The sequence below is a fragment of the Akebia trifoliata genome, chromosome 11, assembly GCF_017979445.1.
Source record: "Akebia trifoliata isolate Shusen 1 chromosome 11, ASM1797944v1, whole genome shotgun sequence".
In the NCBI taxonomy this organism is placed as follows: domain Eukaryota; kingdom Viridiplantae; phylum Streptophyta; class Magnoliopsida; order Ranunculales; family Lardizabalaceae; genus Akebia; species Akebia trifoliata.
In genome coordinates this window covers 43,618,407-43,634,258 of record NC_141385.1, presented here as the reverse complement: position 1 = coordinate 43,634,258, position 15,852 = coordinate 43,618,407, and the positions used below count along the sequence as shown (strand labels likewise).

General features: G+C 32.0%; 2 protein-coding genes across 2 annotated transcripts; both read right to left on the bottom strand.

Moving 5' to 3' along the window:
* LOC147391896 (uncharacterized) lies at positions 1-859 on the bottom strand. Its single transcript, XM_086459571.1, has one exon. It carries the CDS (start codon positions 673-675, stop codon positions 109-111), a length of 567 nt encoding a protein of 188 aa, XP_086315697.1. The 5' UTR covers positions 676-859; the 3' UTR covers positions 1-108.
* A 9,958-nt stretch (positions 860-10,817) lies between these two features.
* On the bottom strand, positions 10,818-14,937 carry LOC147391895 (GDSL esterase/lipase At4g26790-like). Its single transcript, XM_086417062.1, is given in 4 exon segments — positions 10,818-11,185; positions 13,252-13,431; positions 13,434-13,752; positions 14,446-14,937. Coding segments are annotated over 4 exon segments (1,080 nt in total). The 5' UTR covers positions 14,833-14,937; the 3' UTR covers positions 10,818-10,991.
* Positions 14,938-15,852: the final 915 nt, after the last annotated feature.

The window sequence follows — 15,852 nt, the reverse complement described above, 5'->3', positions numbered from 1 at the left end:
TGATTCAAAAATACCCATCTCTTAATAATAATTACTATACATCAAAGAGGAAAAAAAAAAAAACTTAATTTGTAGAGAGAAAACCCAGTTTTTTTTTCCTTCTTTTTATTAGTTCCAAACACCCCAAATCCTTTCTCCAATAAAACTTACAAACCTACTCACAGACCCTTTTTCAAATTCTTCCTCATCTCCTTCAAAATCATCACCAACAACATCAGCACCATCACTCACCTTCACCGATTCCAACTCACCAATTTTATCTCGACCTTGACTCACCTCAAAACACTTCGACTCATCAGACCCATTACACCCTCTCTTCCTCCTCTCCTTCTTGTTCTTCATCTTCTTCTTCTGAGACAACAACTCATCTTCAAAAGCATCTATGATATCATGTATCAGTTTACGATTAGGTGATGCATCCCACCGAACCCAATAGCTTGTGTAGCACCAGAAACAATTGCAGTGAAACATTGGTATTTTATGGATATTTTTTCTACCATTATTAGGAACGTTACCTGGAGTGCCAGAACAGGAGAGAAGATAGGCCAAGACTTCTCTGTCTTCTGGGGTGAGAGCAGATGTAAGAGTCAATATTGTGGCTGGAAGGAAGGCGAGATGATCAGAGATGATTGGTGGTGATGGATGAACTTTACCTTTCTTGTACAACTTCTTCATATCTAATCAAAATCAATACTCTCTAGTCTCCAACTCTAGCTCTTCTTGTTCTGGGATTGATAAGGGGTCTCTGAGGTTTTTATATATATTTTATATGGTGGGTTCTCTTTGTTTTTCTGAGGTCATTAATGTTGGTGACGTTTATGGAACCTTGATGAGTGGCCCTATAAGATGTAGTACTTCGGCAGATTGTACAACTGAGTTATAGTGAAATGTAGTTGCAATGTAATGTAACGAGACCTACCACATAGAAGAGGGAATATGAGAGTGGATCCTCAACTCTTAGTAGTAATGTTATTATTCACAATTACATCAATTTTATGCCACGTGGAGTAATATGTTTGGGATCATAGTTTCATGCATATTTGTTTTAGATAGCTACTATTGACACCAGAACTTTTACTTGTTGCACCCTAATTTAGAAAGATAAAATCTAAAGGAAAATCTTCTTTTCATGTTCTAAATATGATGAAATTCAGAGTTCAGAACACTGTTTATTTTAATTCTCAAAATATGCATTCGTCATTTTTATAACCTAGGAAGTCATGCGTTTGTCACTTTTAATATATCAGAATTCTTAGATATACTTGTGAATTCATTTGATTATAAAAGTGGCCAATTCGCTCAAAATGCATGTTTTGAAAATTAAAATGATTAGTGTATCAAAATCGTTATTTGAACATAAGTTACACATGTTTTGAAAAAATCTCAAAAATCAATGATTGAGAATAAGTAAAAGTTCGGGGTGCCAATTAAAACTCTCTCTCTCTCTCTTAATTAGATTTAGGATTTTATATCATCCTAATAATAATTGTAAACAAGTGATGAAGAAGTTGTTTGAATTTGTTCAAGTAACTCAATACAAGTCGAGGTCTAAGGTAAGAATTTAAAATGAGACTTTTTTTATATTTAATATATTAATAGTTAATATAAATAATACTAATTAATTATATATAATAAAAAAAACTAAAATTTAGTTTTATTGTTTTTTAAGTTGCATAGGTAGTAATTGAATTTTTTGTTAAGATTTTGCTAATGTATCATTTCCAATAGGTAAAAATAAATTCTTTTATTGATAAAAAAATCAAATTATCAACAAAAAATTTAAAATAAATAAATAAATAAACTGATTGTATGAGATTTAAATGAGGATAAATAGATAAAAAAACAACGATGAAGAAGGAAAGATCAATTAAAATTATTTTTGATTAACTCAAATATTAAATTTACATTTATAAAAATGTCCTCGTTGTGTCTAAAATGCTTCTAACCAAATTGAATCTTGTGCTAACTTTTTAAGTTATTTAGAAAAAAAAAAAAAGAAAGATAGAGATTGGGAGAAGATGAAGGTTTGTGTTTGACAAGTAGAGTGAAAGACCTGAATTGAAAATTTAAGAGAGAATTTGATATGCACTTATATTTAGAGATAGGAGTAAAATAGTTATAATGCATATGATGCATGGAATAGTATCTTGCATTATGTGGGTCGTTCCTAACTGTCTAGGTTTTACTACACGTGGCAAACTCAATCACCACTTCACGTGACAAGTTTAAGAATGGTAGATGTACGTTCCTTGGGATACATGGTTCCTTTGAGATATATTTTTTAGGAGGAAGTGTAGCGGTGTATCTTAAGAAGCACAAATCGATGGTTCCGAACTTATCACGTCAGGGTAGTTGATTGAGTTTGTCACGTAGGATAGTCAGATAATCAAGATTCTTTATTTAGACATGTGATAAATCGATGCGACAAAACATACGTGGTCTGTATGCGGTTGATGCGACAAGGGCACGGGACCATATATCTTTTTTTTTTTTTTTCTTGGGATACACGAAGGAAAATGATCAACGGTTTTATTCCCTTGCCACGTCAGTAGCGTAGAGCCTATGTATGCTTTGCCACATCGATTTATAGTTAGTCTTTTAGTTAAGGTAATTTAAAGAGGTCTTTCAAGAAGGAAGGAAATTGTTTTCCTTTAATATAGAGGTGGTGGATGGGATTTCGTAGTGATAGATAGTTGCCTTAGGAGGATTTGGTGAAAGAAAACCATATATATTTTTATGTATTTTTTCTCATCTTATTCACTTTTTTAATAAACTTAGATAAGAAAGAAAAAATAAGTAAAAATGATAGGTTTTTTCTTTTTTATTTGTATTTATTTTTACTTGAAAACCTACATCGTGAGTGTAAATGGGAGTGAGATTTCTAACATTGTTATTTATTTTGCAAATATTTTTTCGGGAGCCTCTCAATGGCTAGGATGTATTACAAAAAAATGGAGGGGTTGGTGGAATTTCCACCGTGAGAACTTAAATTTTTTTTTTTTTTGTGGGGCTTTATCTTAAAAAAAAAAAAAAAAGTATTTTGTGGCTTTATATATGGTTGAGACTTCCAAGGTAAAAATTTAAAGAACATTTTTTCTCCGAGAGCCTCTAATTAAATTAGGCAATTAAATATCCCCTTATGATTGAGGCGGCCAAATGTGTTATAATGCTTTGTAATGTTGAGGTAATAATTTGAACAAACTTTTGTAAGGTAGAATGGTGTAATTTAAAAAATTGGGGTGTAATAAGTAAAAAAGTTGGGGTGCCATAGTAATTTTCTTGTTTTATATCTTGGGATTTGAAATGTTTTTACACAATGGATTTGATGAACAAGATAATGGGCTGTTTTCAAATCCATGAAGAAAGGGATATTCAAGAAATCAGACTCATCTTTGGAAAGTTGGTATAACTAATAAAGGGCCAACCATTAATGGGCAATGAGAACAACTTAGACCAACCCTCTATGTCTTATCGGACCTAAGTTGGGTAAGCCCTAACTCGACCCTAATGATCTCAAGACGGATTAATTTGAGTTGATCATCTAGAATCAATAAAAACTTAGTGATATATATTTTGAAGTTCTTTGTAATAGTTTGACATTGTTTTCTACCGTAATAGTGATCTAAGTTCCCTCTTAATTGAAAAATGATTATGAGTAAGATAAAGTTATTTTAAAATATACTAGAGATTGTCCATGTCTATCAACACAGCATTGTCTTTGAGGTTAAAGGGAAAAAATAATAAAAATATTATTAAAAAAGGAATAGTAGATGAAAGAAAATAAAATTAAAAGAATATTCATGAAAAAATAATATAAGATAAAATACAATAAAGTTAAAAAGTCATCTTGGAAAGGGAATATAAAACAGAAGACAACAAAATTAAATATTATCCTAGAGATTTGTGACAAGATTAAATCTCAACATCTCTTTGATCGAACCAAGCCAGGTTATCCGGTTAACAAGCCCAATAGACAGCCCAGCAGTGCTATATGGCATAAATTTGAGGTGATGTTTGATAATGTTAATCAACTCGAGGAGTAGGAGATCAGTACACTAGGCTTGTGGGGCCCAACTTTGCACATGGTGGGATCCACTCTTATTTTTATTTAATGATGGCGGCATCGTCTTAGATTTTCTTGTTCGAGGACGGTTGGGGCTTGGGGCAATACTTTAGATGTAACTGCGAATTTGATATGGTCCCTTGACATAAAGCATTAGATGTCGTCCAATTATATTTCTGAGTTCAACTCTTTTGGGCCATTATTGATTGATCCATGCAAATAATTCTTTTGATCTTGTATTTTCATGGTGGATTTTAACCGTTGGATTCTTTCTTTTCCGATCCAACGAATAAAAGCACTGATCATGCCTGATGGACAGGCCTAGTTCTCAGAATCAGTGGGCCCACAAAGTGTACATCAAGATTTTTTTTTGTCGGGAACATCAAATTTATGCTCACTAGATGGGCCCACATGCATAAAATTGAAGAATAATGGATTACTGCAATCATGGTAGCTGTACACTTTTTTGAAATCACATCAACACTTTTGATAGCGGTCTAAAAGAATCCATCAAATTGAACGGTTTAGATTTATTCTACAATATATTGCACTTGAGTGTAAAGATTTACCAATCATAAGAGTCATTTCTGATTTAAATTTTAGTTTTCCCAACTATTTTTAAGAGTCCTGATAATCTAACGTCCCCATTTGACATATGCCCCCCTCACAAAATCACAGATCATTTGCCTCGGGATACATAAAAAAAGATTTATTATTTTATGTATCTAAGACAAATGATTTATGATTCTGTGATGGGAGTGTCAAAAAATCATTATTCTATTTTTTAATGGGTTGTAAGTGATGTTTAAAAATTGAAACGGGTTGTATCAGACATGTAGTTTTAATAGATCGACTCAATTGAAAAAACTAATTTTAAAAAAATCGATCGGATCGTATTATTCTACCGTTTTAACTAGTTTTTGGGTGATTATAATTTTTTTGTGCAGAATTTCATGTACATTTTGAGATATCCTCTGCGTTTTGAAATTGATCATATGCCCCCTTGAGCCAAAGTCTTCTCTTATAAACTAATGAAAAATGATCAACTTAATAAGAATTTAATTAATGATTTAAATGGAATTCCATGTTGGAAAAATAATATTACAACCCTCTAAAATTCATGCTTAGACCAAATTTAAAATGAATAAATAAAATTACTTTGAAAATGGACAATTACTAAATTCTTAAATTTCAAATTTAAATCCAAAGGTAAATTTTATTTTCTTTCTAATTGTTTTTTTAATTTTATAAATTTTTTTAAAATGGCATTAGATCATGTTTTTGAAGTTGAGGTTACCTGATTTTGGGAAGAAAATACTTAATATTTTATTTTTGGATCCGACCAATTTGACCCACCTGTTGTACCCCTTTGACCAATCCCAATTAATCATATGGGCCAACAACCTGTCTGGTTTTTAAAACATTGGTGGTAAGTTCTAAAAAAAAATAAAAAAAGAGAGTTACTATTGGCACCCTAACATTTACTTATTACCTCCTATTATAATAACAAATTAGTCAATCAATGAGACTAAGTATATGGGCCTAATCCTATTTGTAAACAACTGTTGAAGTTGTTTGAGTGTGTTATAATGCTTTGTAATGTTCAATAATTGAAGTAATAACTTGGATTGAACATTTTAATGTTTGAATGGTGTGTTTTAATCTTTAATTAGGGGATGATAAACAGTTTTAAGAAATTAGGGCGTAATAAGTAAAAGCAGGGATGCCAATAGTAGCTCTAAAAAAGGTTTTTAAAATATTTTGCATAACCACAAAAATTTTCAACTCTTTTAATATCGATTTTAATTCAAATTCTCAATGAATCTGCTTCTTATTGATAAATAAACCCCTCTCGACTTTTCTCTATAAATAATTTTATATCCCAAAGAATTTCTAGACCGTTTTCTCTCCAATTTGTATATAAAAATATTCTCTCTTCAAAAAACTTTAGCGCTACTCCTCCTTAAGGTTGTATTTTTTTTATATGACCTTTAAAATTAGAAGCTATAATTGTAGGACCCAATAACTTCCAGCACAAGCAATCTCCTTAACAAACCTCACAACAACACAATGAAGTTGAGGGGCAAATCTACTTTGAGACATCGTATTAAACATTTACTTCAGTCTCAAATGTTGCTAACACATGGTTGAATTTATAGTGGAGGCAACGGGGACACTTGCTCCCACAAGAATTTTCAACCGTTACAAGGATTTCTAAGCTATTGCGATAAATAATTGCAACGAATATTAAAAAATGAAAAAATTACTTAAGGGACCCTAGTGAAGGGATTTCTTTTTAAGTAGTCCCTGAGTTTTGAGTGATTTCTTAATAGTCGTCCATTTAGTAAACGTTTTATTTTTTAATGGTCCCTCAACCTCATTTCAGGTTATAATATTTTTGTAATATCCAAACTATCTTTTTTTTCATCTTCTTCACATACATAGGTTTTCCAAGGATGATTCCAATTATTTCTGACGATTTTTTTATTCGTGAATGATGAATGAAAATGATATACTTCTAATTTTGAACATTTAGATACATTTTTTAATTTATTTCGACGATTTATAATAAAAAATAAAGAACGAAGCTGAGATTCAAAAATTTGTATACAGTGTTGAGCTCACCACTTTTTATTGTTGAGTTTTACAATTTTCAAAAAAATGTCGTACTCGACAATAAAAATTGGTGAGCTCGATGTTGGCAAAACCCATTATTTTTTCATTTATTGAGTTTTTTCGACTCAAATACATGAAAAGATCGACTAAAAACTTGACATAACGACTTGTGTAAATGGTTTCAATTTTTTTGGACAAAAATGGTGGATTCGAATGATTATAGCAGTTTCAATATTTAAATCATGAGAAATGCAAGGAGTGGGTTTCAAGGATTAATTATAAATAAAATTTTTACTAAATGGACTATTAAGGGAAGTTCTAAAACTTAGGGACTAATTAAAAAGAAATTCCCCGATCAGGGTCATTTAAGTAATTTAAAAATAAATCCACCGTTATTGCCGCTACAAAAATTTCTCCTACTCTCAGTCACTCCAATAATTTTTGTTTTTCATACTTAACTTTCCCACATGGGTAAAATCTTGGCTTCGCCTTAGGTTAACTAAAATATAACGAGTAGCATTCAACTGTCATTGGGAGCAAAAAATTGTCTTACATGGGTTAAAAGTTTAGGATTGGACTAATTTTTTGTGATGATGATCTTTATGGTGAGATCATCACCACAAAAAATCAGCCAAATTTGAAACTTCTAACACTATCAAAAGTGATTTGCAAATTAGTGGTAAAAACACGATGATTCACAATTTTAAATCACTTTAGATGGGGTTTGAAGTTTTAGATTGGGCAGATTTTTTATGAGGATGATGTCCTCATCATAGTGATTATCCTCACAAAAATCAGCCCAATACGAAACTTCTAACCCAGTCAGGACAAGTGTCTTAGGGAAGTAACATGGCTGGCAAACGGGACCTAACATATAAACTTATTTATATCTTTTTTTTTGGCAGATTGAGCTACTCTTTCTGCAACAACTTTTCATTCAATATGTCAGAAGATTGAATTCCAAATAAATTAGTCATTCTAAATCGTGTTCATTGAATTCTATAATTATATATACATTGTCGGGAACAGCACATTTAAGATATAAATTTTACACCATAAATGTACTTCTCATTTCATTTTCTTTAATGGGTTAATCGTGCAACACGAAAGCTACCTGCAAGGAAATTTGTTAGTAGGACATATTCTTTAATATCTTGTAATGCATCCTTTCAAATTAGAAGTGTCAATGTTTGCTCCTTACAATTATTTTTAAAATTCTACTTCTTATGTGTACGAATAGTCCAAATAAATTTAAGTAAATTTACTAATCGAAGAAAATTTGCTTTCAAAAAATCCGATATTCATCACTGATAAAAAAATGTACATAAATAAAGAATTTATGCAAGTTGGTAAGATTGCTTATGTCCACGGTTGTTGATGAAATACTTTCACAATTTTCTTGTAAATGCAAAGGTTACCATCTCTCAATCTCACTCCCTCAAAGTAAAATTCAAATTCTCTGACATGGAAACCCTAAGATAAGTTTTGTATAAGAGTTTTACTGGAGTGACCTCAAGCTGGAGTCTCATATTGCACTTCTTGACGTGAAAGCAGATATAAATCATAGATGCTTTTTCACTTGTATCTCGATGAAAGCGATATGAAGATTTAGCCTGAGGTCACTTTAGCATTACTCTTTGTATAAATTTAAAGTCTTCACAAAGATGAAAATGCCCCTAGGGAAATAGTTATGAAATATGAGGAAAACTTTACCCCAAAATGAAATTGCTTAGTATACAATCCATTGTACCAATATGTAATACCACCAACATAATACTAGAACGTGCCGGCTTGCTAAGTTGGTTAAAGTCTGTGTGTATTGAAATCATGGCCTAGGTCCGAAATTTGCCTTCACCTATTAATTAATTACCATTGTAGATGACGCAAATTAAATGGGTCCATGTGTGCACCACATGAACTAATTATAAGCGAGGTGGAACAACGCATTCAATGGGAGTCCAAATAGGATAAGGGTTTGGAAGTCATTTCACCTTCAATTTTTCCTATAAATAAGTTAAGATGGTCACATTTGAAGGGGCCCTCTCTTTCTAAGAATTATCATCACTTCTTTCACGTAGCTCTCATCTTTTTAAACCTATTCCATTTCTCTCACTAGAGTGCTTTCTATCTCTCTCCATCTCTTACGTATTGTAGATATTGTAATACTTTCAAGAATAGTAAAACGGTTTTCCGGTGCCTGAAGACGTAGTTCGAATTTTGAACGAATCCTGTGAACAAATCTTGTGTATTGTACACACACTCTCTCTCTCTCTCTCTCTTTAGTACTTGCAAAATGTTATAACCATAAGAACATCGCCAAAGGCGGTATGCCACATTCAAAGCACATCAATCCTCAAGTTATATTCATAATCACTCAAGAGGAAAACGTACAAAGACAATTAGAAATTGACGAAATCCCAGCATCAAATGACCATGAAACATGGTTTAGGCAATGGAAGCACAACGTGAAAAAAACCTATATTTGATAGATCAAGGTGTCAAAATTTTCATTGTCAAATATTTTTTTTTTCGATGGATCGAAACTATTAAATTAATGGAGGATGGGAGAAATTTGATGGCTCTATGCTGTCGAATTGGGGATCACCAAAAATTTCAACGGCCGTAGGTCATCAAAATTCGCTTTCTAAAATTTGTGGACTTTGACTTGTCGAGTTTTTTTGTCAAAATTTTCAATTTTCAGATAGTGTGAGACTACCTTAAGTGCCACTTGGCACGTGACTAGTGTAGAGACATTATACTCCGTGTACATGTAACAAAAACTGGGCATCGACAACTACTAATCTTAATTCATAACATTTAAAAAAAAAAATGCTTAAATGTAACATAACAAAATATAGATTTCTCCAATGTTCCTTAAAAACAATCGGATAAATGTTTGTATCCCATAATAACAGGTTAGGGTGTCAATAAGTTGGCTCCAATTTGGATCTAAATACCTAGAACATAATATCATTTTTTTTTTTTAAATTTGTTGTTTCTTATCGATTTTGTGTCCGGTTCTAAAATAAGTGGAATGAGTATGAGAAGTGCAAAAAAACTAGTGCGTACTGTTAAGGAGTAGAGCCAGGATTTTCTTGTAAGAGTGTAAAATATAATTAATCAATAAGGTTGAAAAGAAAACCTAAGTCAAGGGGACAATGTCACGAGTCCAAAAACATAGGGTATCTCAAAGATTTACCAAACCTCCTATATGCCCCTTGACCTTCTTTAATGGATTAATACAAAATGACTTAATCACCGTCATCTTTAACCTTCCAACCTAAAGAAAATATATGATTTTTAAAGTAGAAATGATGAGATTTTTTTTACAATTTTTTTAAAAAGAAATTTCTATAAGAGATTAAGACAAGGTTACAAACAAGAGATTGAAGATGTGATTAAATAAATTAAAATAACTTTAGATGTCGATGAAGAATTTGAAGATGACTGATTTTAGGAAGAAAAATTAAGTAATTTTAGTTGCATATTGAAAATGAGGGTATTTAAATTATTTTTTGTTAATTTATAAAAGATAAGATCAAATGAGAGATAACATAATTTTGAAAACATAAGGGTATCTCAAGTAGTCACCAAAATATAGAGGAGTGTCTAATTCATTCAAAATATTTAGTGGAGGAGGGGCATGTTAGCAATTTGAAAACAAATGAGGCAAAGGTGGCATGTCCTTAGTTTGGAAACATAGGAGGTATCTCAAATATACTAAAATGCGCAGGGTTTGTAATTCACACAAAAAATTGAGGGTGGGGGCGATCATGAAGTTGGAAAACGAGTTTAAATGGAAAGGGAAAACTTAATAAGAAACGAGAATAAAACAAGAAAAAAATGATAAATAAAAAAATATATATTAAAAATTATAAAAAATATGACACAGAGAATGCATTAGCCATCTATTCTAAGTTTCCAATAGATTTTTGAACAAAATAATTCTCTCGAATGTATGCTTGATAACATGTTTCCACACATAATTATGTATTCTATGATGCTAAAAAAATTGTACCATCAAGAAGAAGACACCATTGAAAATATTAACAGACATTATCATCAAATCCCATATTAAAAAATATATGATATATAATATATAATGATTAATTATCAAATCCTTATAAATATTATCTAGTTACACAATCTCCACTTTATAATAGTATTAAGAACCTCACAATAATCCTTAAAGCTTAAATACATAAATACAGTAACACAAACTGGTGCATCGTATGGGATATATAAAAGTGTAAAACATCACCCACCAAGAGCTAGCTATATATATATCTCTTTACTTTAACTAACAAATTAATCATATAAACACAGCCAAGAACTTCTTCATCATAACATCTGCCATAATACGGCCCGTCTTCTCAGTGGGGTGGAAAGCATCCCAGAACACATATTTGCTAGCATCCGTACAAGTAAATGGATTGTATCGATTGCACATGAAACCCATCTCAAACATTCCTGAGGCACAACACGCGACTGCTGCATGCTCGAATCCTGTTTAATATATTTATATTCATTATCGAGAAGTCAGAAAAATATTATTAAGATTTTTTTTTTCTTCAAAAAGGATTATCGGTTGATGAATTTAATTACCTTTATGCTTTGAGTTGAATGTGGGAACATGGGACGGCATATAAGTAAATAATAATGTCATTGTATAATATATAATCATTTTGGTAACAATAAATAACTATAAATTTGGTTTTGTGATTATTTGTCTAAATAATTATGTATATGACCATTTTACGTAAACATTTAAAAAAAAACATGATTGATTCAATAATTACATATTTTTATCACCTAATACTATTATTTATAGAGAACTTACAATTATGTGGACACTAAGATTACTGTCTTTTAAAAAGTATATTATTTTATTATTCTTTAAAGCTTCCAATTTAAAAATCACATAACTTCCAATTGATAATTTCTTTTGTAACAAAATGCCAACTCCTAAAAGATTTCTACAATAACTTTATAACTTTAAACTCATAGATGATATATATATTTATATAAAAATTATTAAAAAATAGTTATACTATACCCTTGAAGACTTGATTATTTTGCAACTAATATTTAGTTTATAACTTAGGTGGGTTGGGCGCAAACCAAACGATGATCCGACCAGGCGGTCCAACCACATGTATAGTAAAATTGTCTCGTTAGTGAATCCAAAGATTACATGAATAGTATCCTTTTATTACTATTAACGAAAATAATTTCAAAAAAGTTTACATGTTTCTTTAATAAATATAAGTTGCTCCAACCAAATCGAATCAGGGGACCACTGTCCCACCAATTTGACAAAGATTGGGTCTAACATCGATATGGTTTCTAAAATATTGGTTGGGAGTTGGCCCTAATTGTCTAACTTGACCTTAATAACATTTAATCAAAGCTTGACCCGGCGTGAGGTGTGGACCTCAAAAATACTGGCCACCCACTTTATAGTTTATATTGCTTTAAAGTCTCTGACCCCAGCTACCATATTTCTAAGGGCCACATTGCTCCTATTTTGGAGCAAGAGACCACCCTGGCTCATGTGGCAACTAAAGAACTGACCACATAACAAGGAGGTAAGAACAAAAAATTTCTTAGTGCTACAAATATTTGAAAAACTTATGATGGGACCAAATATTTTAAAATGGCTCGGACCTGGTTCAATTTGATTGGACTGGTTTACATTTGTTATCAAAATTTAAAAATATAAGTTTGATTTGTTTTCTAAATTATCATTTTTATTTTCATATAAATATGACATCAAAGATGTATTATTAAGGTTTGAATATTAAAGAATTTTCCAGCTAATAACATGCATAATAAAGAAATATTTTATATTTTAAAATAGTTTACAATGATTAAGCTACAGATTATGTGTAAGGGTTGGGATTGGGATCAGTGGACCATGGAAAATAACTCGAATTAAAATACAGAAGGCCAACATTAAAACCCAAAATCCATCTATTTATACTCGGGATACTTGTTATACCATTGGGATAACTGTTTTATCACAATGGTTGGATTTTGTATTTTAATGATCAAAAATCAGTTTGATAATTTGTTGGTCGATTTTTAAAACATTGGGTCCTTTCATTAGGATTGTCAATAGATTGGATCAGATCCAAAACCCTAAATATTCTGATCTGATAAGGACCCAATTTGATAATTTATGAGATCTATATTTTTGGATCAGAAATGTCTCAATCCTATAATGTGTTTGATAATATATAAATGATGCATAACTTTTCTATATACATTAATGTATATTATATTTTATAGATAAATACTTTTATTAAATCAAATTTGATTGTATTAGAACCGATCGAAAAATATTGATTTTTTTTTGGACAGGAACCGAATAACACATTATATTGGATCAGGTCCTAGTTCAAAATGATAGATCCGATTGGCTCCAAGTCCAATAAATTTTTTATTGGATCGGTACGCAATTAGTCCCAACCCGATCTAAATCTGATCCATTTGACGGTCCTATACCATCCATGATAGCTCAATCAATCAAACTGAAAATAGAGAAAAAAAGAAAAGAAAAGAAGACTTACCATATAGGGAAGGGTTCTGAATGATCGCAAGGAGGGCATCATATGGGTTTGAAAGTACCACAGTGATCCCAGGAAGATCTTTGTTTAATTTTACTACCAAACCACTTAACTTGTCATTGAAATCTCTAGCCACCTGATTGTACTCATCAACACAATCACTTCCAGAAAATAAATTTTGTTTCTCTCCAATGGCAAGCATCCCATTGGTGGAAGCCCTCCTAGAGATACTTTCCGAGCCCCCAAATCGTAGATCTCCGTAATAAACTTCCCAGCGATCCCAACAAGGAAATCCTGGTACTGTTCGACAGTGAATTGGGATGATCGGCCGGACATTTTGCCCGCTAATGAGAAATAATTTGCCATGAAGTCGTTCGTTCCAAGACCTATTAGGTACAATGCTTCACTTAACACCTCATTAGCTTTCGCATGGCCGAGATATGCCCTTAGTTTCTTTTGGTAGTCTTTGTAGTACTCAAGTTCCTTCCATAGAGGTATCACAGACTGCCAATATTGAAGGTGAAATTAGAAATAAATGCATTGATAATGTATGAGTAGCTCCAATAGGTAATAAACTAAGGGTCTGTATAATTACGTAGTATTAATCATTTTTGAGGAAATATGAATTTCTGTGAAAAATGATATAGGAAAAGTGAATTTCATGTGAAAATGAATTTCGTCGTCAAATGATTGAACCATGTTGTTTCTTAGTTTTGAACTTTTGAAGGTTCAGGTAAGCATGAGAGAATAATAACTTTCTAAAGTTGTATTCATGGCGGGTAGGGTGGAAAAACATTTTCACATCCATGGGTGAGAAAATGAATTCCATGGAAAATATATTAATGTCATACACCAGAGTCGTATTTTTCAAGAGAAACCATTTTCCCATACATTTCAGATGTGCAATCATACATACCCAGAGAGAAACTCAATTGAAATGGTTTTGACACATTTAACGAGGGCTAATTATAATCCCGATTAAAAGAAATGTACAAATTGAAGGTTCTAAGAATGAAAAGACTCAAAAGAACGTTGAGACTGAGTTAGTAAAAGCATACACAAATATGCTTTCAATAACAAAATTACGTGACACTAGACATAATTGAATGGAGGAACATGATTCATTCAACCGTATTATCAAATCATTGGGATAAGGTTCAGTAAATAATGTAACATAATTTAGGTTAAAGAACTTACTAACGTAGCTGATGTGACATTATCGTAGCCAGTTCCTGCAGAGGCGAAGCAAACACCAGTCGCGAAATCCTTTATACTATACGCTGTATCCAAGTAGGCGGGTATGGTAGGTTTGCATCCAAAAGCCTCGGAGATGAAGTCACTAGCAATCCGACCATTTGAAAATCGACCAGTAGGCTTACCTCCTTCGAAATCGCGACCATATGGACTGAAATTACTCTTGAGGGCAGTTGAAATGTTATTGTTGTTTCCGGCATCGAGCGAGGAGTCTCCAAAGACAATAACTGCTGGTACTTTCCCGGCAACTTGAACTATTTGTACGAGGAATTGAGTTAAGAGGAGACATGGAATGATAAAATGTACCATTTTTTGGTCTCTGGTGTCCATGACAAGGCTGAAAATAGGATGGACGCGTTTGTAGTGAATTAGTAAATATATAGTGAGGAAGGAAGGTTGATGGAAGTTGAGGGAAGGTGTTCGTTGGGGTTTTAATTGCTTTTAAAGAATATTTTTTCTAGGTTATAAATAGAGCAAGGTATAATCCAATTGTTTATAGATCAATTTCTCGTGATTCCATGTGAAACTGAGAAAATTTTGAGGTTCTAGATTGAGCTAGCTCCCTAGATAATTAAGTATATTTGCCTTGCCTCCCTCATTAAAAATAATTTTCTTGAATCCCTAACCCATTGACTCTTACCCAACTGCAACTTTGAACTTGAGAACTTAGAGTCCAACAAAATGAGAGCTTGAAAGAAAAGTGGTCGAAGGATAATTTAAAAAAAAAGAAGCATTTTAGTACTATCTTTTTATTGTAACTTTCCCTTCGTGTAAGGTATGTTATGAGTTGAAAAAATAAAAGAAGGAAGAAGTTAAAGAGATTGACTCAAGTTGATAAGAAAATGGAGGTTGATTGAGTCAAAAAAATGGGGGGAGAGATGAGTAATGTGAGGGAGTTGGAATTGGATTGACTGGGTATAAGTAACTAAGTCGGATTTAATGGTTGGATTTGGATGAATCAGATCCAATTTTATCTTCATTTATCTCTCTTCTCCCTTTACTATTTTCGACTGTGCGTTTGTGCAATTTTGGGTGTTTACATTACTTTTTTCAGTTTGTAGATCAGTTGGTTTGGCAAAACATATGGATCTTCCTTGTGTGGTGTGTAAAAAGACAGGAAGCAAACTAATTACTCCTCTCAAGAGTACAATCTCAGGACACTTTGTTGTATTTGAACAAAGTCAATGATTTAAGGAGGTATATAAAAAAAATTTAAACTAGGGGAAGGCATGTCATACATGCCTCATTATTCAAGGATGTAAATAATAAAAAACTCAAAATCCATCACATATTTTGTTGGTGTGATCATGGCCATCATGATGTATAGACTTATTTTTAGATTGTTTGACA

Excerpts from the sequence above, each read along its gene's own strand:
- LOC147391896 (XM_086459571.1), bottom strand. The coding sequence starts at position 675 with ATGAAGAAGTTGTACAAGAAAGGTAAAGTTCATCCATCACCACCAATC.